Below are 26,880 nucleotides of genomic sequence, written 5' to 3'. Positions count from 1 at the left end.
TTTATTACTGTAACTTACGTAGATACGCTATCGATACCACTTTCAATAAAAATACGTACTAACTTAGCCCAATTTATTATGCAAAACAATCGAAAACAATGTTTCGTTTCAGTTCGCTTGTATACAAAGTTCAAATTGAATAATAATAAGCGGATTTTCTAAATCTGAAGCACCTTGCGTGAGAAAATGTCGAAGAGACACGCACAAGGGAGGCAATGTAATTCGAAGACCGTTCTTGGATTTTCATAAATAAACCGATTCCCAGTACGACTATGGTGAGAGTAATCGACTTCGTTTCTTCAACACGTGAAACAAATTAGTTTTTCTTCGGGGAAATCCAATATCATCGACAAAACCAGGGTTTTTGAGTACGGGAGTGATTGGGGTAAATGAGCCTGTCAGCGCTTTCGTCCGGCGTTTCAGCAAATTTATTTCGGCAATAAAGACCTTTGATAGACAATATAATAAATCAAAAAACGAAAGATTGAAACGCTCCGAAATTTTACGATAACACGAGTTGTGTTTTCAATTACATATGCATCGATATCGACCTGCTTATGCATGGCTTGTACAAAATTATGATTTCAAAACGCGTACATATACATATACAAGTATCTCACTTTCTCGCCCAATTTTTCAGAGCAAACATCTGTAGACTTTCACGTGCAGCACGTAGTTGCTACATAGTACGTGTTAGATGTTATCGTTTGACAGTAAATATTGCGTTCGATAATTTTTTCAACAAATTAATCCGACAAAGCAAAACGACCGCTCATTGTTTTGCTTCTTTTCGTTACCATGGCAGATTTTTAATACGATCTAACGGTTGAACCACATGTTTGTTTCTTGGCAAACGCATTCTTCTGGAATAACTCACAAGACGAAGGATACCAGACCGCAACAAGAGATGGAGATAAAGTGATTAATTGTAATGGTAGTTTGTATACAGAAGACATTTTTGGATATGAAACATACACACAATGGAATGTGGATAAATGTTTTCAACGTCAGCAAAAAGATAGGAAAATGTTTTCCAAACTGTGGAATAAAAGTCATTTTATCACAATAGATGAACTATCAACATTTGAAACTGGACTGTGGTAGGAGAATCGACCAAAATACGAAAGCAAACGTCTGCTTAATCTCATGTAAATGTTTGTTTCATAAAACGCACTCAACTTACATACATATTAAATGCACCAATTTGATTTTTTATGAAATAATCAGGGCTGTAGAGTCTGAGTCGTGGAGTCTAGGCATTTCAAATGGAGCCGGAGTCATAAAAAATCAACGACTCCGACTCCTTTTATTATTATTTTTCATTAATAGTATTACGGTATGCGTCAACTAAGTTCAATTTGAAGTAAATCGACTAATAAATTAAAATTTAATAATTAATTTATAGAATTAATGAATTAAATAAAATTGTTGTCTTCTAAATAAAATCGTTGTTTTGATGTCTTCTACCCCAAACCGTCTCATACTTTTTTTACATTATAAATAAAATTGTTGTCTTCTAAATAAAATCGTTGTTTTGATGTCTTTTAGCCCAAACCGTCTCATACTTTTTTTTATACCTATTTCATTACCAATAATTCAATAAATTGGGTTACACGTCAATTTTTAGTGATTAATTCCTTCGATATTTTGAAAATCGCAATTATTTTTACTACTAATAATATTATACGTTGAGAATAAAAGTCTATCTTACTATAATTATTCAAGTTGGAGTCGAATCATAAATTTCAAGCCGAAGTCGGAGTCGGAATCCGTAAATTTTGATCCGACTCTACAGCCCTGGAAATAATCTTAAAAGGTTGCTATAAATGTGTAAAAGTTTGAATTGAAACCATAAATCCTTGTACGTATTGCATGCACTTTACAATAACTATAAAGCAAGTTGTAAAAAATCCAAAATTTGTCCTTAAAAGAAGTGCCTAAAATATCAATTTATGTATAATATTCTGAACAATGTGTCGCGTGCCCAAAAGAAGTTAGAGAAACGTCGACTTAGATGACAAATTGCGATTAAAATATTCACGACAGTTCGTCCGCAGAGGATAGAGTACATATTGTATTATGTACATACATATGTATATACTCATACATCGTCGAATGCAAAATCCCAAAAAGGCGAAAGGAATAGAATACATAGGAACGAACTGCCGCACCCATTCGACGCGAGCCAAGTCTGGTTATACATACATATGTAGTACATAGGACTTCAAAGAGCTCTCGCAGTGGTCTCGGTCAATATCTGATTACAGATTCAATTTATGTGAAGTTCCAAGAGCGACCCTCATGCTGGAGCAAATGCCACAACGACGGGTCCAGTGCACGTGCACTCCATATTTAAATTGTACGCTGACGGACTGATGTGCAAACGGCATAATCGTAAACGTCAATCGAGACACTTCAATCAAAAATATCATTCTTCATTACAGATCGTAATTTTTCACTTACGAACAACAATATCTCAAACGTTTCCATCCCGCTTCACCTCGCAAAATAGGAAACCGGCAATAGGAAACTGCAGGTGTTTTTAATTTACGACCTACTGAGTCTTGAGTTCTTGTCCGCAAACAACAAGCATTCAAACATGCATAGATAATGACTCAACGCTATGTACAAACAAAAGGACAACGATTCACAAATGTGACGTGCTTGGAATTGCGAGGGCGTATTCGACAACAAAATTATCTCAGGTGAAGAGCAAATACGACCGACCACAAACGTTATCAAGGACTTATTTAAATATTAGTACAGAACTAAAACTTTGAACGCAACATGGTTATGTGAGTTTAGTTGTTCATTTCAGAATACACGATAAGGTTTCTTCGAAAATGTTTTATAAATAATAAAATACGTCAGAAATTTGATACTGGCAATGAAGTTTCCATATCTGATAAATGTGCATCTGTCCAATATTACTTTAATCATCATTTACAGTCATTCGCCATTCACTGTTGGATTAAGGCCTCTCAAACTAACTTCCATTTGTTTTGGGCAACTCTTATCCATTTCATCCCACACAAATTTGTTTGACTTTTTACAGTCTCTCAGGTACCATTTGATCACTTGTTTCATCCGTTCTTCTAGCTACGTGTCCTGCCCATTACCATTTCGATATCTTCACTCTAACCATTATATCAACTACCTTTATCATACTTTTCATTTACGTACTCCGTTTTCTATCCCTTCTCTTCAATACACATTATATAACTATAAAATATTTTAAGTAGACGGTTAAAATTCTGAACGCAACAAATACACATACATATGTAGATTGAAGTTAGGTTTTAAAATCAACTGTTAATATCGACAAAAAAAAACTGGTAAAAAAATCGATAAAAAATTATCTACAGACTTTGATAAGTGAAAATGTTACTGTCGGAGAGTGTTTTTCTGATGTAAATCTCCCAATTACTTTCAGATAAGAATTTTATCGGATTTGCAAGAAATCGTTACGTCACTTATTGACAGCACGACAGGGAATTTCAGGCTACTACAGCACGATTCCGAAAAATAATGTACAATGTATAGGAAGTGATTAACGGCCCTGAGATGCCTCACAGTTTCGAAATTGACCGAATTTCACCCGACGGGAATTTCCTAAGACGCCATCCGATTTATTTTCGTCGGCCGCCTTCGCTAAAGAGGCAAAAGAGATAAAAACGAGCAAATTTGTATAAATATTTATGGGGCGACGCGACGCCTTGAATATTTTCGATGGAGTATTTTGTGAAGTATTACAGGGTGGGTCCCCCCACTTGTTATGCTGTCGGCGATGGTACACCTAATATGGAATACGATAAGTTTGACGGACAGTGTCAAGGAAATGAGCACTTGAGTCGGCTCTGTGTCTGCATTCAGGACACGCAGACCTCAACAATACACTCTTCGAGTTTGATGGAAGTCGAAAGCGGTTCTGGGACACCGCTATGACCGCTCCTAAAAGTCAAGATTTCTGGCCTACCTCTCGGCATATGAGAGGATTCAATACCTTTAGTCATGGCAACGTATAATATTACATCTATAAACGCCTATTTACATAGGTAATTACAATAAAATTATTATACAAAAGATATATCAAATAGCCTATATGAATATGTTAACAATATACCTAAATTTATAAACCTATATATACATATATACAAATGAATGTCTGTTTGTCTGCTTGTCTATCACGTATGCGTTCCCATACCATTCAACCGATTGCGATGAAACTTACATGAGTTATTGTGTATCTCTGCGATGGTTTCTCTTAAAAAATCGCCCAAAAACGGGAATGAAAACAGGAATGAGTGGCATTGCAATGCAATACTTCTAAATGTTTTCGCGTCGCCACCTCCGTTGTTAGAGTAATTGAATAATTTCAAATGTGTTTGCCGCCTGCGTTTTTCCGCTGTTAAACGCTTAATAAGTTACAACGACTTTAACTCGGGACGGGAATTACATGCGTTATTGTGGCAGTGCAACGCATGCCAGGTTCAGCTAGTAGTATATATGTAAATAAAAAGTATAATACAGCTAGTATTGTACTTTATGAAATCGGGGATGATGAAATTAAGACAGGAATTACATTTGATTTGAATTACCTTAATTTTATTTTTTTGGAATACCGTTCGTCTGCTCTAACAAAATGTACTCAAACTAGCAGTACAGATAAGTTGTTAGCATGCAATGGTTTCAAACCGAATGGTCACGGGCTCAATCCCTCCGGTTGCTGCTGGCCAGAACTTGGATATGTGACTTCAGGTCGACCGTTTCCAATCAAAGTTTGCTAATTTATCTGATTTTCATTGAAACGGTTCAAACAAATTGGCAGCCTTTACATGTTCCTCGCAAGTTTTTCGGTACCTAGAATTCGCTGATTGGTAGAATGCTGCAAACATTTGTCAAATTCATCCATAGATTTCTCTATGATGCTCTGTAAATTGTTTATCGATGTTTATAATTGGCCAGAAAGGCGCATTGGGGTCTATCTGTTAGGCCTTCTTGATGTATGTATATGTACTATAAAATAAATAAACAGGTACTAACTAAATTGATTTTAGATTAAAAGAGAGCATATCTCAAATTGCAACATTGATAACTGACATCTATGTAGATCTGTCAATTTACAAAACATACTTGAATCGGACTCGAGCCTCTAGGTGATTGTTTATCATATGTTCTGTAAAATTACGCCGACCTTAATGATTAAAAGATAATTAATGACGTACATAGTATCAATGTGGCAGTTGTACATAAATCACACACGCATATATCAGTATACAATTATAATACTAAAAGGATTTCGGCATATTCAGTCGGCTCATATCTACGCTATATTTAAAAACAAGTTACGTTCGGAAGACAAAATATCACATTGCTTATCCTTGTACATATTTACATAGAAGACCAACACAAAACGATTCCAGAAATTTCACAGGCCATTTAAAAAAAAAGGTCAGACAAAAATAGAAAATTCCTTATGGATAATGAAAGTGATGCAATTGAAAAAAATGAACGCAATGATAAGCTTTATCTAGAAATAAATTGTCTGACTTTGAATGATAAAATGCTTTGTATTTTATATCCATCTTTGACAATTGAACCACCTCGAAAATATATACATATATACATACACACGAGCATATAATAACATTAATAAAATCATGAGAACGATGCCCATTGTGTCGATACAATGAGTTAGAGGAGACGTGGTCCGGGATGGGAGCGAGATCCCCGAGACCCGACAACAACTCTGATCTTGTTAAATATATTAATGGGGATGAAAGTGCCTCGAACAAGACACACTGCCAATGGTCATCGTACAAAAATGATCTATGGGTGTTATATGGAGACGGACGACCGAGGGCGATACATAACATCCACGTACATTGTACATGGTACATACTCCCCTTTGTATCCAGATACAAATGCGCCGCGTTCATTGGACTTAATTGAATTAAGTGGTTAAACAGTCGCCAACAACGGGCTCGTGGGTTTCTATGAATGCGACGTGCCATTCGTTGAATCGACAGATTATCCCCCGAAACGCGTTCGGGAATTGGTCGCGCGTGAAAGGGTTAACTGTGAGCGGAGCGACAGCACGGATTAATCATAAGCCGGGTATACTCGTGGGAAACGCACACTGTTGTAATACATAAAATGTGCAAAAACGAAAAAAAGTGTCACTATAATACTGAGGGTTTTCAATTTTGGGTGAATCCATCTGTGAAATGACATTTATGACCCGTATCATTCATCCCCAATGGCGCTGTGCTGTATTCTTGCCTGTTTTTTTTTTTTTTTAAGTAAAACTTCTTTACGGACGGTATAATGAATCGTTACAACGCTGAAACGTTGATCGAAACTAAAGTGAGACTCTCCACATGGGTGGCGTGCGGTGAAATTCCCCCCGTTTTTGTCGCACAGCCTTGCTTGCGTGTGTGCGAGCAGGATACAAGGAGACTCGAATGACGTCACCTAGTCCCCTCGAGTTCTGCTCGCACTCACGTTAGTAAGACTGTGCGACAAAAACAGGGAGAATTCAACGGCATGCCACTGCTCCACACCCTTATTGAGAATTACTTCACAAACCTAGCCTGTGTCTTACCTGTTGTATATACATACATATATTTATAAGTAGATTTTGCGGAATTCATCGCCTATCAAATAAGCGAACTGACAAGCAGTCTCGAATTGTTTTGAACAAAAATAAAACTCAAACGAACTACCGGATGAGCGATTGTTATTTTATCTCGATTTTGGGGCCGTTAGAACATCGTAATCGAACAATAATATCGGCTTATCGAATTACGCCAATGTCAGTTTATTTTAACAAGATGATCTTGAAAATAAATTGGACACATGGTTATTATTTTATTATTATTCAAATTTATTTTTACCATGATGTCATTACGGGATTGTCCCGAGGCGACAACTATGGCCAACTTTGTATGTATATCCATATCTAATGTACTATATATAAATTTATAATATATATTACCTATATAATAAATTTTAATAATGGCGACAAATGAGGGTAGGTGGCCAATTTGGTAGGAACGTTTCATCAATGAAATCAGATACATTGGCGAACACTCATAGGAAAAGATCGACCTGGAGTCAGATACATATGTATATCCCAGGTCTGGTCAGCAACACTGGATCAGGACTCGAATCCGTGATCCCCAAGTTGTTGGTATTATATATAATATAATATATGTTGGTGGTTATTATCACGTTTGTAAGGCCGAACATTAGCACGCTATGCGATTAGTTTCCAATAAATCATACTTCATATCTAGCGGAATACAATTTTGTTCAAGACCTTTTTTTTGGTCTCCTTATCAGTAATGTTCCTTACAGATAAAAATACTTACGTATTTTATAACACTGATTTATTTATAGCTTATCGAAACATTTTGTATAAACAATAACCATACATAGTTAAAAAAACATATTCTTTTCCAGAAATCGTTGGTTGTGTATTTTGACCTTTTACATGCACCTTCCGTGCTTGGTAAGATAGGTATCTTAATACATTAAAATCAATCAATAAATACCCCAAAACAAAATTTTATAAATAATTCTCGCAAATATACTAAATATTAGCAGCGAGTTTATACATTTTTTTTTAAATATTTACATCCCATCACATGGCCTACGCAGTAAAATTATACGCGTTCAAAATTCAGATAAACATTCAGGCGATTGATTGTTTCGTCAGGGTATCCAAGGTCGATATCGGAATTTGATGCTACTTTGGGAGTCAAAAAACAAATTTCAACTGAATATTTGCCGTTGAGAGAAATTTAAAATGCACATATGTATCTCAGATCGATCGTGCAGATTCGTACTTCAAGGTAAGTGAAGCATTTTTTTTTTCAATTTCGTTTTAACAACCGGAATACATATCTGCACTGTTTTATATACATAGGTACATGTACAGTTCGCCGGGATGACTTTTACGATGTGGTAGTTTTTATCTTGCCTCGGATGTAAGTCTTCATCAAAGCTTAAAAGCAGGCAATACCTGCAGTGGGCCTATTCATCGAGTATGAAAAGCTGAAGAGAAAAGCGCACGGGAAAACAAACAGTTTTCCCATTGTGAAAGCACAACGGATGTTGCGCCCGAGGATAAAAGGTCGGAATTGTGATCATTTGCGAGCCATGTGTTGAAACGGAATGGAAACGAAAGCAAATCGCCCTTTGCACTTTTCATTCTTTGTTTTTCACACGAAAAAAAATGTTTCGAGCACTTGATACTACCAAATGACAAGATAACATCGTGATAAGGAGGCGCCACCCAGTTGAGATAGAAAAAAATATGGACGACATGTTGTGTACGTGCACATTAGGGATTGCAATTTATCGTTAAATTTCATAAACCGGTAAACGGTAAATGATTTTTTCCTACTACCAGTTTACCGGTATTTACCGGTAAATGAAAATAGTTTTTTTGTGTATGTGGTTACTTTTTCTAAAAATGTTAACCTAGATTAAATCGTAAATAATTAATAATAAATCTCAGGTGAATAATTTCATATAAATGCATTAAAGTTAATTCGTAATAATAAAAAAAAATATTTTTAACCAATCATGTTTATTTATTTAAAGTTTGGAGTATTTGAAAGTTTCTATCATAATTGGAAAAACCGTCTGATCGCATTTATTACGATTTGGTTGGTTTGTATTGCCAATGATTTTATCAATTTGAAATAGCCACATTTAATCCAGTATTAATAAACAAAATCCACAAAACGCCATTTGCATATACATATTTTTAATGTAGTATTATTTTATCTTTAATTTATACCAGGAAGGCCTAACAGGTAACCCCAAATGCGCCTTCCTGGCCAGAAACATTGTACATTTGATACAAATATTATTAATATTATACAAAGTACATAAATACATCAACTAATATCCATTTGTAAATTTGCAGAATTTAATTTAATTCAGAAAATTCGAAATTGCTGAAAACTCGAGATTTTGCGAGAAAATGTGTAATTTATTGGAACCGTTTCAATAAAAAATCACATAAATTGACAAACACTGATAGGAAACGATCGAACTGGAGTCACAAATCCAAGGTCTGGCCAGCAGAAACCATTATATGCTAACCACTAGTCTATTATTAAATTATATACCTATACATGTACTTAATTCGCGATAAAATAGTATCCGGTAAATACCGGTATTAACCGACGGTTAAATTTTGACGATTTACCGGTAAACCGGTATGGCATTCCGTAGTGCCTATTTCATTGACGGACGAGAGAGATCAGTCAACGGCGAGTTTCCCACCAAAATTGATAGCCTCGTTTAAAGCGAGCAAAACTAGTTGATGGTGGAGCACGAAATGGAATTGCCAGATGACCCCATTGATCAATGCTGGAGTATAATAGAGGTCCGCATCACGAATGTCTTTATATGCGTTCGAAAAAAAAAATAAAGAAAGAACTACAAGCATTCAATTCGAATACTATCTATTTTCGGGTTCAAAGAAGTCGCAGAAACAACGCACTGTTGTAACAGAGGAATTGACGATGCGAGTAAAAATAGAACAGTATCGACTGTTCCAGCTGCGTGCGTGCCTCGAAACACATGCCCCCCGACAGATTACAACATGGAAAAATGTTTATTTATCCAGCGGGATCAATTAAAACGGTCTACTTTGCAAAACTCACGTTGGTCGGATTGTCTGCATCCATTTTGAACTGCTTCGAAAGTACACCGGCTACTACTGCGATACTAACGTTCTGCTCGCTTTCGCTGGTGACACTATCTTATCGGAGGTATTGCTCGAATGATAAGGTTAGATCAGGTTGACCCAGCGTTTGAGAAGCGTTACGTAGCCGTAAGCGAGAGATAAGAAGCAGTTAGCTAGTGCCATAGAGAAGATGGACAGGAGAATGATGCAGGGAACTCCACTTCCGATAAGAGGCGAATAGCTCGCATAGCAATACTAATCGCTTCTTCCGCAGTCGCGTATGTCCAATCGGAGTGAAAGCAATTTTAATGTTTTTTTGATAAATTTTTGGATTAGAAGTTTCTCGTTTTTATTATACTACATAAACGAGTGAATGCATTTGCGTTGTGGCTACTTTCAACTAACGGCCGTAATTCGACCTCTTTTCTTTCACTATGATGTCATTTATCAGCATCTATTTCGTACGAAATTGCGACACTGCCATTTTTTATTTACCATTGCCGGTCATATTGCTACACACGAAAGCGGTCTCACATATCCTTGGAGCGGCTACAACACTGCCGGCACGACACGACACTGGCTAAACCTTTAAATGTGTATCCGTGAGAAATGTTATTGTTCATTGAACTCCATTTGAAGAAATAGAGCGATTCTTTGACCGCATCGTATTGTACACTGTTGTGTGCGGTTTGGTTTGAAGAACTCGTAGTACGAAATAGTTACCGAAACCGACGAACCGAATAATTTATGAATGCACATCCGCGTTTGTAATCGGAAAATAACTGTACTCGAATTGACAATAGGTGTTCGTACGTGGCCCCTGAATAAATCAACATTGGAAACGTGGTGTCGGGTTGAATTAGCATCGTGTTTTTCCCCTCAGACAGACAGACAGACAGACTTGACACCTGATGCAAAGCCGGTTATTATCGCATTTTATGCATGCAATTCGGCGAACGGAATCGAATTTAAAAAAAAAAGGCAAACAGCAAAAAAGTGAAACCCATAACCATTTTTCAAAACGTTTGAAAGATCGATAAGCTTGGAATTTTTCATTAACGGTATCAGTCAATCAGTAAAATTTAATATATAGACCATGTATTGAAACTGTAATAACAAAAGATTTTTATTGACTGGTATTATGTACATATGTAAAACAAAACGCAACAACAGTCTCGTTAAATACAAACATATGTATGTAGTTTATACATTATACATGTAGGTATTTACATGTAATTTAAAAGTAAAGCATTATTCATCGTGAGGATCGATAGTTCCAAATTTTTTAAGTGCAATTTTATAAAGGATAAATAGCGAAATATCCATTAAAATATGGGAATTCCAACAATTTCACAAAGCCTGAACGCACTTTTATATTTCAATGTAAATTACGGCGTTTTTTTACGTTTCTAAGAAACAGTTCGGGTAAAAAAAAATTATAAATGACCCATTTCCGTTCAGTAATACAAAGAAAGTACCAACAATAAAGAAGAATATTTACATAATCATAAATCACAGAATTCATACACTTAATATTATTTCTCAAAACTCTCAATTTGAAGCCATTAGCCCTTAATGAATGTACGACTGTTTTGAATAATATTCGTATTATACATTATTGAAAAAATCTAAAAACGCTTTTTTGAATTTTGGTTTATACTGGTCTTTGATCTATACAAATTATTTTAAGGTTTATTGGTTTTTGATCTATACAAATTATTTATTTTACATCTATTAGATAAAAAAGTGCACTGGTTTTATCTCATTACCAAAGACGACGTTGGAACGATGCTTTTGGCACAAAAATGATTCACTTTTGTCAATCATGCGTTTTTTCTATCTTGCTTTATATTCTGATGGAGCGGTCTATTGTTATTTGACGAGCACCAAGCCAACACCGAAGTCTACTCATGACTAGTCTTCGGCGTTGGCTGGACGCTCGTCAAATACCAATAGACCGCTACAAACCAAACGAGAAAAAAAGCATGGTTGACAAATAGTAAATGACAATAGTGAATCATTTTTTATGCATAAAACATCGTCCAAACGCCACCCTTTTACTCATGATCAGAGATAGGCGCATGAGGGTGCTTTTCCAGGAAAGAAGGCAAACAACAAAGCGAGAGAGCAAAAAAAAGGTTCACAATAATAATGGACAATGGGGCACCCTCATACGCCTATCTCTGCTCATGACTAGAGGTAGGATAGTCACAGTGCTATCCATTGTTTCATTGTTGTAAATCCTTTGTAAAAAAGGTTCGGCAAACCTTTAAAAATGCACTTACAACCTTTGAACAATACGCGGCACCTTCTGGGTCCAGTGACTACTCATGACTAAAGCCCGGACCCAGAGCGTGCCGCGTATTGTTCAAATGTTGTAAATGCATTGTTAAAGGTTTGCCGAACCTTTTTTACAAAGGATTTACAACAATGGAACAATAAGCGGCCCCTTGGCTATCCTACCTCTACTCATGATCAGAGATCGGCGTCGAAGTTACTTTCATGCACAAAAAATGGTTCACTATTTTCAATTACTATTGTCCTACAAAGCAAGAGAGCAAAAAAAAAAGTTCACAAAAGTGAACCATTTTTTTGTGCATAAAAGAATACTGGCCGCCAATCTCTGATCATGACTTCCCAGGACTGATAAGACTCCAAAACCAGTACTGTCCTGATAAAATCAGTACGAATGGTCACTTAGAGGCAATTAATTCATCGCCGATCCTTTAACGTTGTCATCATCAATAAGTAGTCACCGGAGCCTGAGGAGGCCGTGTATTGTTCAAAGGTTGTAAATGCATTGTTAAAGGTTTGCCGAACAATGGACAGCACTGTGACTATCCTACCTCTATCAATAAGATTCGCTGTCAAAATAATAACACCGAGAGGCTCAAGAAAGAATGTTTCATCCTTGGTCTTCATTTGGGTAACATACGTAAATAGATAGTGTACAGGAGTGTGGATGCATGTACATATGTGGACAGAATGAAAATTGTGACCCACCTCAATGCAGCGCAGGTTGTCCTTGTCGAGCAGGTACTCCATGGACTTGTGGGTCCTGGTGTCGGGGGGCGGCGGCGGCAGAGCTAGAAGACTGCGAGTCCTGGCAGGGGCGTGCAGAGTCCTGGTGGTGTGGGTGTCGAGATCGGTCTCGAGCAGGCCGGCGGGCGGAGGCTGCGCCCCTCCGGAGTGGGCGCGCCCCGCCCGCCCCGGCGGCAGCGGAGGCCTACCCTCGCACCCCTTGCCCTTCAACGGGATGTACACGTACTCGGGGGTGGTCTCCTTGTCAGCACTCGCACCCCTCTCGCCACCCGTCTTCGGCTCAGTCAACGTCTCGCGCTGAGGCTGCGGCGAACTGTGGCGATCATTGTGGCTGTTGCCGTTGCCGTTGCCGTTGCTGTTGGATAGCGGCGACACCACCACTGCTTCAGCCGGCTTCTTCTTCTGGCTGGACTTGCGCGCTGAGAACCGAAAGTTGGCGAATCGCGACAGGAAGCCGCCGATGCGGGAGCGGGGTGGTTTGGGCGGGAGGGCGGGTTTCTCCATGGGGGCGGTGGGAGGCTGCGCGCGCACCCCCGCTTCTTCAAGCCTGCACGGAGGGGGTGGGGGTGGCTCTTGGGGGTGGGTTATTGGGACCGACACTGGCGTGGAAAAGGCAGTCGACGCCACGACTGCGTCTCGTTCACACTGCGAGGTAGTCGTGGCTGTGGCTGTGGCTGTGGTCGTGGTCGGGGACGTCCGCTCGCCCTCGTCGACGCGCACTGACAGCGACAATGCGTGCGCTTGTGCTTGCTCTGCAGACTCGGCCACCTCCTCCGACCCGCTGTAAACAATCAACATAACCTATATAAATGCCACTCCATTCCAATATGACTTTTCTATTTGACGTGTTTACGTTTGCAGTTCAGCCTATCGATACAACCCCAACCCCAACCCCCTCCCCTTCCTCGATTTTTTGCAGTCTTTCGAAAGACACGATTTTCTGCAGTCTTTATGTGTATTATCATTTACAACTATTTCAGGAATTTTATGTATATCATCATCATCATTTACGGCCATTCGCCATCCACTGCTGGATGAAGGCCTCTCCAACACGCTTCCACTCGTCTCTGTTTTGCGCAACACTCATCCATCTCACCGGCACATTTTTACTATTACATACCTCCTTTACGTTTCACGTGGCTTTCGTGTCAGTGGTCATTTTTATCTCTTATCCGATCGTTTTCATACTTTGCCATATTGCTCATTTTGGTCATCAATATACGTAAATGTGTCGTCTGCCATTACGTTGGAGATAAAATATCGTATACAATGCGTAACAAATATCCAGAATCTCGGATACGGTGACGTTTATGACAGTACGTAAGGCTACCATAATCTATCTTCAACCTTTTCGGCTTGATATGCTCTTTCAGATTTTAATTGTTTAAACGCCTACAATTCACTCTATATTTTATAAAATTTGCTCTATAGGTTCTCGTTATTCTAATTTCGTTCACCCATCTTCCTTGCGGTCTTCCTTTTACCCTTTTGCATTCTCTCGGGTACCATTCAAGCACTTTATTCCTTTATTCCATCCTCCTAGCTACGTGACCCGCCCATTGCCATTTCAATCTCTTCACTCTATCCACTATGTCCACTACTCTTGTCATACTTCTCACCCACGTGTTCCGCTTTCTGTCTTTCCTCGTTATGCCAAGCATACATCGTTCCATACTTATTTGAGTGCATTGGATTTTATGTAGCAAATACAAACCTTAAGGGCGAAATCACACAGCGTGGGATGCGGGACGTGGTTTTTTTTTTTTTGGTTACCGGAAAGATGCACTGAATAGTAGCGCAGTTTCGAAAAGTCATCATTTTCAAAGGTGCGGGGAAAAATTTTTTTCATCACTTAACGGGGAAAAAACCTAGTCTATCTAATATACAATTTCGAAAGAGACTTTGTATGTAACTATTGTCGGTTCGTAGAAAAACAAATGAATATTCAAATAAATTTAAATAATATAAAACTATTCAAATAAATTTAATAAAATGTTTACTATTAAATTTGCCATGTTTAAGCCGTTTATATTACAAGCACGGAGCGAAGCCGGGTAAAAACATAGTACATATATAATCTATACATATGGTAAATACAAAATTCAAATGCTGAAAAAATTTACATTCCATAACGACAATGATATGTATGTATACAGTACGGACTGAAACAATCGAATTTTGCATTGTAAATAATTGGAAAACAAAATCATACGATAAAAAATTTATTTAAAAATAATAAATGATTCAAACTCGAATACAAAAATCCGTTATATGTACATACATACATATGTTACGAAGTGTATTTTCAGTTGTTATGTATTCTAATTGGCGTCCTATTCGAATAAAATTCAACTAGTAAATTACATCACATATAATTTCAAAAAAGACTTTGTATGTAAGTATGTTTATATGTATTTATGTAAGTATCTTTGGTTAGGAACTTCGTAAATAAAACAAAGTTTCTATGGCGACAATTCAATTGGTTGAATATTATATTTTTTTCGATTCAAATAATAAAAAAAAAACATATATTTACTATTAGATTCGCCATGTTTATGCTGTTTATATTACAAATACTGGGCGAATCTGGGTAAAACAACGAATATATAATATTTACAAGGCAAATACACCCTTAACAATGTGCGCCACTTGTAATATAACAGTTGAGTTTTGACAGCTCTGGTGATTTTACGAATGCTTTTGAATTCAATAATGCGTTAGGATGAAAACACACTGAGTGGTATAGGACGTCATGTATCTTAGCTTTCCACTGTGCACGTGCAGAATGAATATGTTTGGGATCCATATGCAACCGACAAGTTTCTCCTACATTTCTTAAAATATGGTGCTACGTTTTTTTTCACGTTTTTAAAAGTATCTAAAAAAACATGTCCCACTATGTATGTTTTCATCCTTCATGTTGGCTAGGTACTACGAATAAAGGTAATGAGTACAGTATTACGATAACTGTAAGAATGTGTTCAAAATAAATATGTGACTTTCCAAATCAATTTACTAGTCGAGTGACGTTTTCACGAAAACCTAACCTCTCCATCAGACCTGGTACCGACTTATAGTTGAAATGTATTATCAATTGTAATATATTTCGACCAGTTGGAATGAAATTCGCCATATCAACTTACGCGGGGTTAGACGGAATATATTCCAACTAGTCTAAATATATTACAACTGGAAGATATACTTCAAAACTGTAACACATATGTGTGTATGTATATACAATGTTATGTTTATCTAAACTATTTTCATATTCTGTTATTTTTTTATTATTAAATTACGTAATTTTCATCGTAACTGCAACATGTCACGAATGCTCTAGAGTTAATTACTTTAATCCACTGTATAAACAAATGCTCATAAAAATGATTTTAATAAATAAATTACGTTTGGTTGTAACTAAACACATATAATATGTAGAAATAATATCAGATGGGAATCTGTTCAGACATTGATGAATGTTTTTTTTACTAAATGTAATATAATTCTAAAATAGAATTCGCATTTCGCGTTATACAAATGCGGCGCCCAAACATGTTTGACCGATGATTCACGTTTGATATGCATTAAATTATTCAAAACAAAATCGTAAACTTTAAACTATTAAAATTTCATTAAGACATTCGCGAAAAAATCAATAAACTATCCAATAAATAAACATATAAAATATCTGACATTTGTGAGATAATAGGAAAAAGTTTCATGCGGAAATGAAACAAAAAAGTTGAAACATGATATCATGGGTGACCGGAAAAATGCACTCGAGATAGTTGCACTCTCGAGACATCCAAACTTTCAAAGATGCTCAAGGAGCAATAACGCAATAGAATTCCACAAAAAAGCATCAAGGGGTATTTATGTTATCCGAGGGTGCTAACTTTTTTTTGTGGAGTTCTTTTTGACCGCCTTTGAAAATTATGACTTCTCGAAACTGCGCTACTATTCAGTGCAATTTAGTGCATCTTTCCGGGAACCGATGTCTTGTATTATTTTGAGAGCCTTTTTTTAATATGACTTTGGCAATCAATGGCATACATATATATACATATTTATTTATATCTCACACATACAATTGTGCATTACATACATACAATTATTATTATATAAACTAGCGTAGCCCGATGAAAATTTCACCAGGTGTATTATAAGTAAAAACTACCTACCCACCAATATATAAACAATATAAAACACCAATAGAAAGATTTATTTATTTAAATTAAATTAATTTTCAATAGATGGAGCTAAATGCTCGTGTATTTTCCAAGAGGAAATATCGATAGCAAACAATAAACAATATATATATATACGGGCTTTTTCTTGATTCTACGACCCAAACCATACAAAGTCTCTTTCGAAATTATATGTTAGATTCTCAGGCCTTCATAATATGAAATTAATTTTATTATAACTATCTTATGATGGCGCTGTAATACGTATTCCATTATTGTATATTTGTATATGAAGCGATAAATTTGCAATACATAAAAATGGAATAAATTTATCGAACCAAACACACAAAAAAATGTCAACCGGAACAAAAAACCGTAAGTAACATTAATCATTTTTTTTACGACAATCAGCTTTGGACAATTTGCGAATGTTTTTGCGTGGTTAATTCATTTTCCGACAAATAACTGTTATTTAAGTTGTGATTTTGTTACGAGCGCCATTAAAAATTTACCAAGCGTGCATTCCACACCGTAGTAACCACATTCTTATTCACCAAGAGCCGCGACCCAACCCAAAATTAGCCTCAAAATCCACTCGGTTTTATAACATAGCGGGCATTTCAACAGGGCTGTGCAGCGTGGAATTAAAGACGAGGGGCGCAGAATTAAATTTAAACTAAATATAATTGGAATTGCCCGCCATAAAAACGCTGAAACAATGCCAATGTTGACAACTCGATATGTTTCCACACGTGGACTCTCCCACTTTCTTTGCGGAAGCACATATCGTGAATGCAAATTTTCTTCCGCGAAGGAGAAATAAGTATTCGATTAAGTCTAAAAAATTGACGAGAGGCCAAAAAAAAAATAAACACATAAAACACTACTGACCGTACTATTTCAGAACGTGCCAAACTGAAGCAATTTCATCACAGCAACATAAATAGATTTAGTCAATGAAAACTTTCGCGGTCAAAATCTCTACTATACATATGTATACAATATTTGAATTGATAAAAAAATCGCAGTTGCGAAAAGATAATTCGATACAATCTTCCATTGTTAGTTCAAAAAGAAGTGCCCAATGTACCATATGGTAGGCATGAATTTACAATGATCATATGTATATAATTTGATCAAGTCATATTTAAAATATGTACATATGTATATGTACAAGTAAATTAAAAAAAATTGATAAATTATATTAATATCATTGTCAATTGCTCTCTGTTTTTTTTTATTTTGACAAAATATCGATTGGTAAAATATCGCATAAAAATGTATTTGTGTAAATTTATGAAGACACAGCTAAAACGCGTGTAAAATGACGCCATAACATGATTTACCACTTTTACGAATGCCAATCGAAATTAAATACAAAATGAACACGCAAAAACATTAAAAAAACGAATTGTAAACTACGTGTAGGAAAAATACTCACCAACTATATGCCGAGCTTGTGCTGGATCCTACTCCCGTAGAATCTTCAGAGTAGCTTCTTTCTCTCCAGCTAACTTCGGCGACAACTGGACAGAAATGTACACCTTTCGAACTACCAGAACCGGAAAGTCCTTGAGATTTAGATCCTAGTATCCCGACAGGTTTAAAGTCATTTTTCAGGGGGACGTGCTGCATGGAGGATCTCAACTCCTCTTTCGGTGCTACTTTATGATAAAGATCGGCACTCTCTTTGTTGAACACGTTTAAATTGGGAGTAGATTGAACCTTATCGCCGCCTTTCATGGGCGTCGAATGGAAGAATAATTCATCAGGACAGAAACCATCAGAAATGTCCGGGCTGGAGTTTTCAGTATTCGAGACAGACGCTTCGCAGTGTCTTCTATAATAGGGTGGGTCCGTTTCTTCGCCATAGTAATCAAATTCGTACCCAGTAGAATTGCATTCTTTTTGCTTCTTCTGCTCACTTTTTTCTTTAGATCTAGCTTGCTTCTTCTCCAATTCGGCAATTACTTCATTGAACGCATTTTGAGGCTCATTCAAACGCCTGTTGGTTAATATGGAGAGATTCCTATCGAATTCGGAATTGTCGAACGTTGATTCCAGTATTATTCGGGACTGTTCATTCAATTCCCTCATGGTCTTTTCCATTTCATACAGGAATGCCTTCTCCGACTCTGTAGTAGAGTCGCTTTCGGCGCTGCGTTCCCTGGTGGGTGGTTGCTGTAGATTTCTGGACATTTTGACGAATTTGTCGCGCGTCGCGAACTTTTTCAACACGTTTTTGGCACAACTGTCCGTTTCTGATCGATAGTCTAAAACGGTCAGATCGGCAACACTCGTCGTGAAACTGTCGCACACGCGAAACGACTGCTTGAAAGTAGCTTCATGCACTTTATGAGTTCTCTTCGGGTAAGCAAAGTCACACAGGTCGAAGTTTTTGGCCGCTACAGATGTGGTACGCTCGGAGCCGAAACTCCAGTTGTCATCCAGGGAAGAGTGGGAGTCGGGGACATCCACGTCGCACAAGTTAAGGTCTTTGGGAACGCTGGAGACGGTGTAGAGGTTGGCATCCACTTGGGGACACTCGTCCAGCTCCACATCGATGAGATGGGCTATCTTGCTGGCCACCGACTTGGGAAAGGTGTTCCTGGCCCTGGCTGGGTCCAAATAGACGTCTATGGTGGCGAAGAGAGATGTCCGGCGGATGTCAGGTGAGCTATGAGCCGGCCGCATGTGTGGCGCTGCTGCAGCTGGCGCGACGTTACCGACAGTTATTTTTGTCCCATCTATTCCCCTTTTCCCTTCTCTTCCATTCACCGACTTTTTGTCACATCTCTCTTTTGCCGCCATCTCTCGACTGGCGGCCCTCGCGTTCGGGGACGTTGACTTCGCCTGGAACTTCCCTCTCAATCCGAACTGACCTATAATTTCGCTCTTCCTCTTAGCTCTGAACAGCGTAAATAGGTTGTCTTCGCTCTTCCGCTTCAGCGTCTTGTTCGCGATGACGAGGCTGCTCTTATCCTGATTACACACATTCGGGATGGATTTAGATTTTATCCTCAAAAAATTACAAAAGTGCTCCGAATAACCGCTGTCTTCGCTCAAATTCTCCACTGAATACTGTCCGTTTGTTTGCTTTTGCATGTTGCGTTTCACGGATGGAGCGCTTGTGTAGATGTTATCGGTTCTGGTGGTTTCTAAGCTTTCGAACGAGGGAAGCGCATCCAGACTTCTGCACGATTTAAAATTATACTTTTGAGGCAGTGGATCTTTTACTCGTGATGCATTTTCGTGCACCGTTCGGTCGCTATCGCTACTTCTAGCGTCTGAAAACTCGCTAGAACTAGACTCTTCGTTATTTCTATCGTCATTCGTACCCCAAAACTTGGATTCTTCATCACAGTCAAAGTAGTTTGTACAATTATTGAAACCATCTTTATCCTTGTTCTCGCTTGAAACAACGTAGGTAGCGTCATTGAACTTTTCCTCAGGCAAACTTCTATCGTTGAAATGACTTTCGAGAACCGGTGGTTTGTAAAATGCCGACTTATTTCTATATGTTGACTCCTGAGAAGACGTGCTGTTTTGCTCGGAATCCGATGAATTTTCCAAACTGTCAGGTGATATTTCTGGTTCTTGTAGTAGTTTTACTTTTTCTAACGAGTCTAAACTAAGTAAAGAGAGCGGAGATGGAGGACCTGATGCTTCTTGAAGTTGACAAGATTGTTCTAAGCTTTCAAACTGCGCCAAACTAGAACTGCGCGAAAGACTTAACGACAAGCTGGTGGTATCAGTAGGACTAGGACAATCTGTTCTCGCTTGGTTGGGTCTTCGTCTTTTGGCTGGACATAGAAAATCTCTTTCTGAACCGCTATCAAAATCATCTAAAAAATAACAATGACAAATAAACGTAAAATAGAAGCATAAACATAAAACAAAAGTAATTTTACCAAAATTTTACCTTTTCCTGCTAAATGAGGTACATGTATTACAGAGTCAGCATCGCTATCGTCCAACCAACACGGCGGCACAGGAGATTCACCTTCAGATCTAAGTTCTTCACTCGTCTCTTCTAAAATAGTTTCCAAAAAAGTCCCTCCACTTCCCGCACTGTTTATAGAACCTCCAAGAAATAGCTCTGCATCTGCAAGCAAAATTGAAAGTTACATAAATAAACTGCAATTGACATATGCACAAATCATACACAGTGTAATCCAATATTTCAAACGCAGGCAGACAAAAATGTGACATTCTATTCAGCAAATTTATGAAAGCATAAAAAAACAAATAAATTGAATATCCTGCATTTTACTGCAGCTCTGTCATTCAAATAAAAGAATAGCATAATCAATAGCAATAAATAATAACGCATGAAATGCGAATAAATGTACAAATAAACACATTCGTAGGTACATATGAAATAAAACTGATATTTATGCACTCTATCGTTACAAATAATAACTATTTTTTTAACGATATAATATTTTATTATCCAGGATAAATGTTAAATATATTTTTGATAACAAATGTATGCAAAATAAGATTCAGTCAGTTCGCTTATTTAAAAATAATCAATTATAATTATTTCATATGTAACAAGCGCCTTCTATCGAAGAATTGAAAAACTAAAATAATGATAATACAGTACTCTGCTTTACCGACACGTCATTGTCGCGCAAATTTTAAACTAGAAATAACACGAAAGCCATGTGAAACGTAAAGGAGGTATGTAAAAAAGATAGTGGCTACGAATTAATTAGAACACATACAAATTAATAAAATCTTAAGAATAAAGGTTTAATTTTTAAGTTTCATGAAAATTTTATTGTTTTTTTTTTATTATATTGGTACAATATTACTATTTATGAGAATGGAAACGTGAGAAATTGAAACAATGTCTAATTTGCCGGGTAAATGCATAATTCATTCAATGTCATCAAATAAAACTGTGAGAAGGGGAATAGTCAACTTTTTCCTAGCTTCTAATTTTCTAATCAATTATAATCGGATTTTTTTCGCTATATCGTAAATTAATCTGCAAAGTGATCTCATCTCGTTTAATATAATCGTGCAAGGTGGCGTATGCGTATTGCAAATGTCTCATCGAACAATAGCATAACTTTTCGCTTTCTTCTCAAGCAAACGCCTATCGAGGCCACTTTCGATTTAGATGTTTCTTCGTAATTTAAATACCGATTCGCCAACGAGAAACATTTAATTAAACATCTCATCTGAATATTATATTTACATACATATGATTTATGAACAAATTTTAAGATCAATAACGCCCACACAAATCGAAATAAAACGCTCCCACAACACGACCGGTGACGATTGTAGATTTTGAAGATGTTTAACAGTCAAACTGCACTATTGTTTCCATGCGTATAATCAAATTTAGTCGTTTTCAATGACAAAAGTCACGCATCGATTGCAAATCTGTGAGAATGTGAAAATCACTACTACATCCTATGCTTCTAATATAATTTATCGAAGCAAACTTAAAGTCTAAGTATACGCAACCAGTCGCATAAGCAAGAACTAAGTTCTTTAAATCAATTGAATGTCAAAGACCAGACTTCAAATCTTCTGACTAATAAAACAAAACAAGTACTTTCGATGGTTAATTTTATGTTTTTATGTCATTTTTAAATTATGAATGACATGAAGCAAAGATAACGTTATTCTATTATTGACATGTTTAGTGCCGTTTAACCCTAGAGGTCAACAAGGCCACGGCCTAGGGCTCAATTTTGACGGCGATGACACAAATAGTACATAATCGTTGAACAAAACAATTTCGGATGACGTATAACAACAATGAACCTAGAATTCAAAAGTATCGCGGCATCATACCCAAGTTGTACAATGCTGGGTTACCGATGTGTACAAAATTGATGCTATCAGAAGTGATAGCGCTCGCTCGCTCACTCGTCAGCTCTCAGCGAAGAAATAAATGAGATACCTTCGCAATGGTGGATCCACGAGAGAGAATGAAATGGTTGTAAAAACTAATTTTCGTATGCGAAGTTGCGTGAACACAGGAAGAGCGTCCTTACTAGACCGTGAAGCTACAAAACACATCGCGTTAAATGTTACCACGGGGATTGAACTCGCCGTGATGCAAGATTATCAGAGTCAACGGTCTGAACAAAAGGTAAAAGCAGCACTTGTCGACAGACTTTCCAACTGCAGTTGCATCAAGATGGAGATATTAGAAGGCCGATGCAAATCGACAATATTATGATTGGCACTTGTATATATTGTGCCATGGGGGAAAAATACGTGGAAGAGTTGAAATGCACATTAGTCATTTTGTTCTGTCGTAAAATCGACTAAGCAGATACTAATGGTAATGCAAACAGGAAAAAATTATACTTATGTGCTTATCAAACCTTGACTAGAAAGTGAAATTCATGGAAAAAATTGAGTTTTATCTTTTGGTTTTGAGTCAATTATAAGTATATTTATTATTATTATTATTATTTAAATCAATATAACAGAGATTTGAAAGGTAGCCCCAAATCGTCACTGTGGTGTTAATACAAATATAAGTATACATAAAACTAGAGTAACAAAACTAATAAATAAAAATTAAAACAAGAAAGATGTACAGTGAAAAACAAATAAATAAAAAAAGATAATTATATCGTACATTGAAGAGATCCAAGGAATGTGCCAGGAATGTGTTTTGAGGAATCGAACAGCTTTCGAGAGTGGGGAGTTCATGAGCACGTTTGTTTTACCCCTAATTCGCAACAAGATATCATGCTTTCGCAAAAACCTATGATTTTCCGGGGCCGAAAATTTAAGCTTCTCCAGGATAGCGAGATTGTGAATATCTCCTCTTAATAATTTTACGAAATGTTCCCAAAAAATAAATCTCTTCTTTTCTTCCATATTATATAAAAAGAAAAAGATTCGAGGCAACAACAGGAATTATTGGAAAAGTAGTTATTAATATAGGGCTGCCATTCGTTAGATCGGGACATGTCTCGATTTATACATATATCTGTGTCCCCTCGTCCCGGTCCATAAGTCAGTTGTCCTGCTATTATATCTGGCAGTCAGTTAGTCATAAACTCATAAGTTGGTCAGATACATATTCAAATTTGAAAACAAGTAAATGTGAGAATGAAAGGTGTAAGGGCGGCAGGGGGGCAAATACAAGTGCGAATTCGAATCAACTGAACTAACCATATGTATATTCTTCCTTGTTTCATGGTCATTTCATCGTGTGACCAATTCACCGAGTGACCTGTAATCGTCCGAGTCGTGCGAAGGGAGCAACAGTCCCGTGCTTTAAGATCTGGGAAGGGGGAGGGGGGCGCCAAATTCTTATCTATTTCACCTCAAACATTTTTATAATTTTGTCAAATCATCTTCCTTTCACCCTTTTACATTTTCTTGGATACCATCCCAGCATTCATTTTGTACACCTCTTTTTCCTATTATACAAAAAATGCTCCCATAGTTTGGTCTAAATAGCATTGAAATAAACTGCAAGTTTTTCAATTCTACCTATTCAATTTTCAAACGTCCCGGTCGGCATCTTGACAATTATGGCAGCCCTACATTAATGACACACTAACCGACTAGATGAGTTTTGCAAAAGATGAAACACAGAGTAAACAAAAGTGGGGTTTTTCCTCTTCATCCGTATAATGCCACTGCAAATATGTACATACATACACACATTAGAAGAAAAAAAGTCGGAAAACATTACTTCGCAAACGATTCGTTTTTTTAAATTTAAGTGATACGAAACGTTAAACTATTAATACGTTGTAATTAATTAAATAGAAAAGCGTGAAAACAACCATTCGATATCACGTACAATGTCAAACTTTACTAGAGAGAGTTGAGATCAATGTCACTATTATAGCATTGCATGGACGCGATTTCTTTATGCTTATTCTCAATGATTTTCGAAATGTTTTAATAACTTTACACGCATTGAAGACACAAAAATAAAATAAAATGATCGAACACGTAATACATGTGTAGGAAGTGATTCTAAATCAAAGCAGAAACGCAAAATTGTGAAAGACGTTCACGCACCTGATACTTTTCGAATTACCAAAAGTTGAAAGTCAGTCGACATACATACATATAATACTAATGAAGAAATTTTTACGAATTGTGTCGCCGATTTACTTCAACTTCAACTCGGTTGAATGTTAATTGTTCGCTTGGAGGTGTCATCTTCTGTGCACAAGAAAGGAGCACAAAAAAAGAACGATTCTCACAAGATTTTATCGTACCGAAATACAATCGAGATAATAAAACATCCGGCCTTTCATTATTTGCTAAAAGATCTCCGTTACGATTTCTAGCAATGTCAAAAATACAACCGAAAGATAACTCGTTTACTTTTTAGCGCGCGGGTCTGTTAGACGCAAGTGATAACAGTAAAAGATTTCAGATTACATAAACACGCTCCAACATCCATTAAGTACAGATGACGAGTTTTCAATGATCACTGAAAATTGCTCGAATTAAATTGATAAATAACAGAGCTCGTGTTAATCATCAAAGTATCGTAGCGTGCTGTTGTCAGTCCTTTCAGAATACCTCACATCCTTTTTAGCGATGGGATGAGAAACCGACAAAAAATCTATTGTGTTCGGCTGATCTCGATCGAAAGTCTACTCTCTCCCTTGTGCTACAGCTGATCGCATAATTGCATATTGTATGTGTCAGTTCTTCGTTTTGAATTCTATGGGATTTCGAAGGGGAGAACTGTTGTCGTTGCAGCGGAAACGGAAGCCTGTAGAAAAGGCGGATAACGAACCGCCGATTTCGACCGTTATAGACCCACCCAACCGAGACGATTTTGCCACGGCGACAGGGGTGTTCAATTCGCAACCAAAAACGAACAGAAAGGCGACAAGCATCGGTCTAAACTCAAAACAGAAAGGCGTATGTACTATGTAGGTATTGTTCGCCAACTGGTCGATCTCGCCTACACACTCGAGTGCGAATGTGGGCGAACACGCTTGCATTGTCGAAACTTTGATCCGATCTATCGACCAAAATAAACGTGATCGATCAGAAAATAAGTCCAGATATAAAAATGAACGTGTACTCTGAAGATTAGAAGCAATGATTATCATCGTATCAAGTTTAAGTTTCAATTTTCTTCCCTTACCATTCGGAAAACACCACATATTCACAAATTACAATGCAAGTACTGAATTTTGATCGATTGATATGGCAACCAAATAAACAAATGCTTATCCAACATGACTTCTATTGATTCAAAAAAAAATTGTACACAACTTGTTTAGAGAGGGGCGGCCAACTCAAATTTTGATACAATATTTAGGGTTGCCATAATTGTCAAGCATTGATACGGGACATTTAAGTGCTACATAAATAAAACATGGAAAAGTAGGTAGGTAAGAGTTTATTTAAAAAAATTAGCCTTTTTTAGCCCAATCGTATTTTAACGATGATTTAACTTTTTCAATTAAATCGTTTTCCTCTTTTACATGATGATAAAATTGGGCGCAAGTCATTTTAAAATTATACTGGCAAACCAAAATTGCCTCAACTGTCTCAACCGCCAGCATATTTATTTCATCCGACCATTGTATTGACATCAGGAAAAATATTCTCTCCACATTGGCATTGTGGGCTGGAATGGCAAATATATACTCGCATAGTTTTATTAAACATGACTTCTGTTCAATATGCTTGGTATTTCTAAAAAACTTTTTCAGCCATTTCTCTTCCATACTCAATTTCAGCGTTGTCTCCCAGTTTTCGTTGGTATTATTTTTATTTAAATAATCTTTTAAATATACAAACTGGTTGAAAAGAAGCTCATTGTTTCCAACATCGATGTACCTTACTTGCAAATATTCAACGGTTCGTTCTATTTCCCCCCATTCAGGAACTTGCTTGAGAGTCATCCAATCGAAAGCATTAAATTTTTTGAATGATTGGGACCACTTATCAATGTATTCCACAGCAGTGTTAAAG

General features: G+C 37.0%; 2 protein-coding genes across 5 annotated transcripts in view; both read right to left on the bottom strand.

The window, feature by feature from the left end:
* LOC143920422 (uncharacterized) overlaps positions 1 to 17,476 on the bottom strand; it is a 51,047-nt gene extending 33,571 nt beyond the window's left edge. Inside the window, exons 1-2 of the mRNA XM_077443307.1 lie at positions 17,445 to 17,476; positions 12,710 to 13,529 (exon numbers count right to left, since the gene is read on the bottom strand). Of these exons, the coding sequence (XP_077299433.1) occupies positions 12,710 to 13,529; positions 17,445 to 17,476 (852 nt within the window). The remainder of the gene's footprint in view (positions 1 to 12,709; positions 13,530 to 17,444) is intronic.
* A 700-nt stretch (positions 17,477 to 18,176) lies between these two features.
* Positions 18,177 to 26,880, bottom strand: part of LOC143919762 (uncharacterized) — a 36,627-nt gene continuing 27,923 nt past the window's right edge. For 2 of the 4 annotated variants that reach the window (XM_077442270.1, XM_077442269.1), the window contains 2 exons: positions 20,855 to 21,037; positions 18,177 to 20,777 (listed from right to left, as the gene is read on the bottom strand). In XM_077442270.1, coding sequence (XP_077298396.1) covers positions 18,370 to 20,777; positions 20,855 to 21,037 — 2,591 coding nt within the window. In that variant the 3' untranslated portion in view covers positions 18,177 to 18,369. The remainder of the gene's footprint in view (positions 20,778 to 20,854; positions 21,038 to 26,880) is intronic. The other 2 variants (XM_077442272.1, XM_077442271.1) reach the window with 1 other exon arrangement.

The sequence above is a fragment of the Arctopsyche grandis genome, chromosome 12, assembly GCF_051622035.1.
Source record: "Arctopsyche grandis isolate Sample6627 chromosome 12, ASM5162203v2, whole genome shotgun sequence".
In the NCBI taxonomy this organism is placed as follows: Eukaryota; Metazoa; Arthropoda; class Insecta; order Trichoptera; family Hydropsychidae; genus Arctopsyche; species Arctopsyche grandis.
The sequence above is the reverse complement of the archived record's forward strand: the minus strand, read 5'-3'. Positions and strand labels throughout refer to the sequence as shown.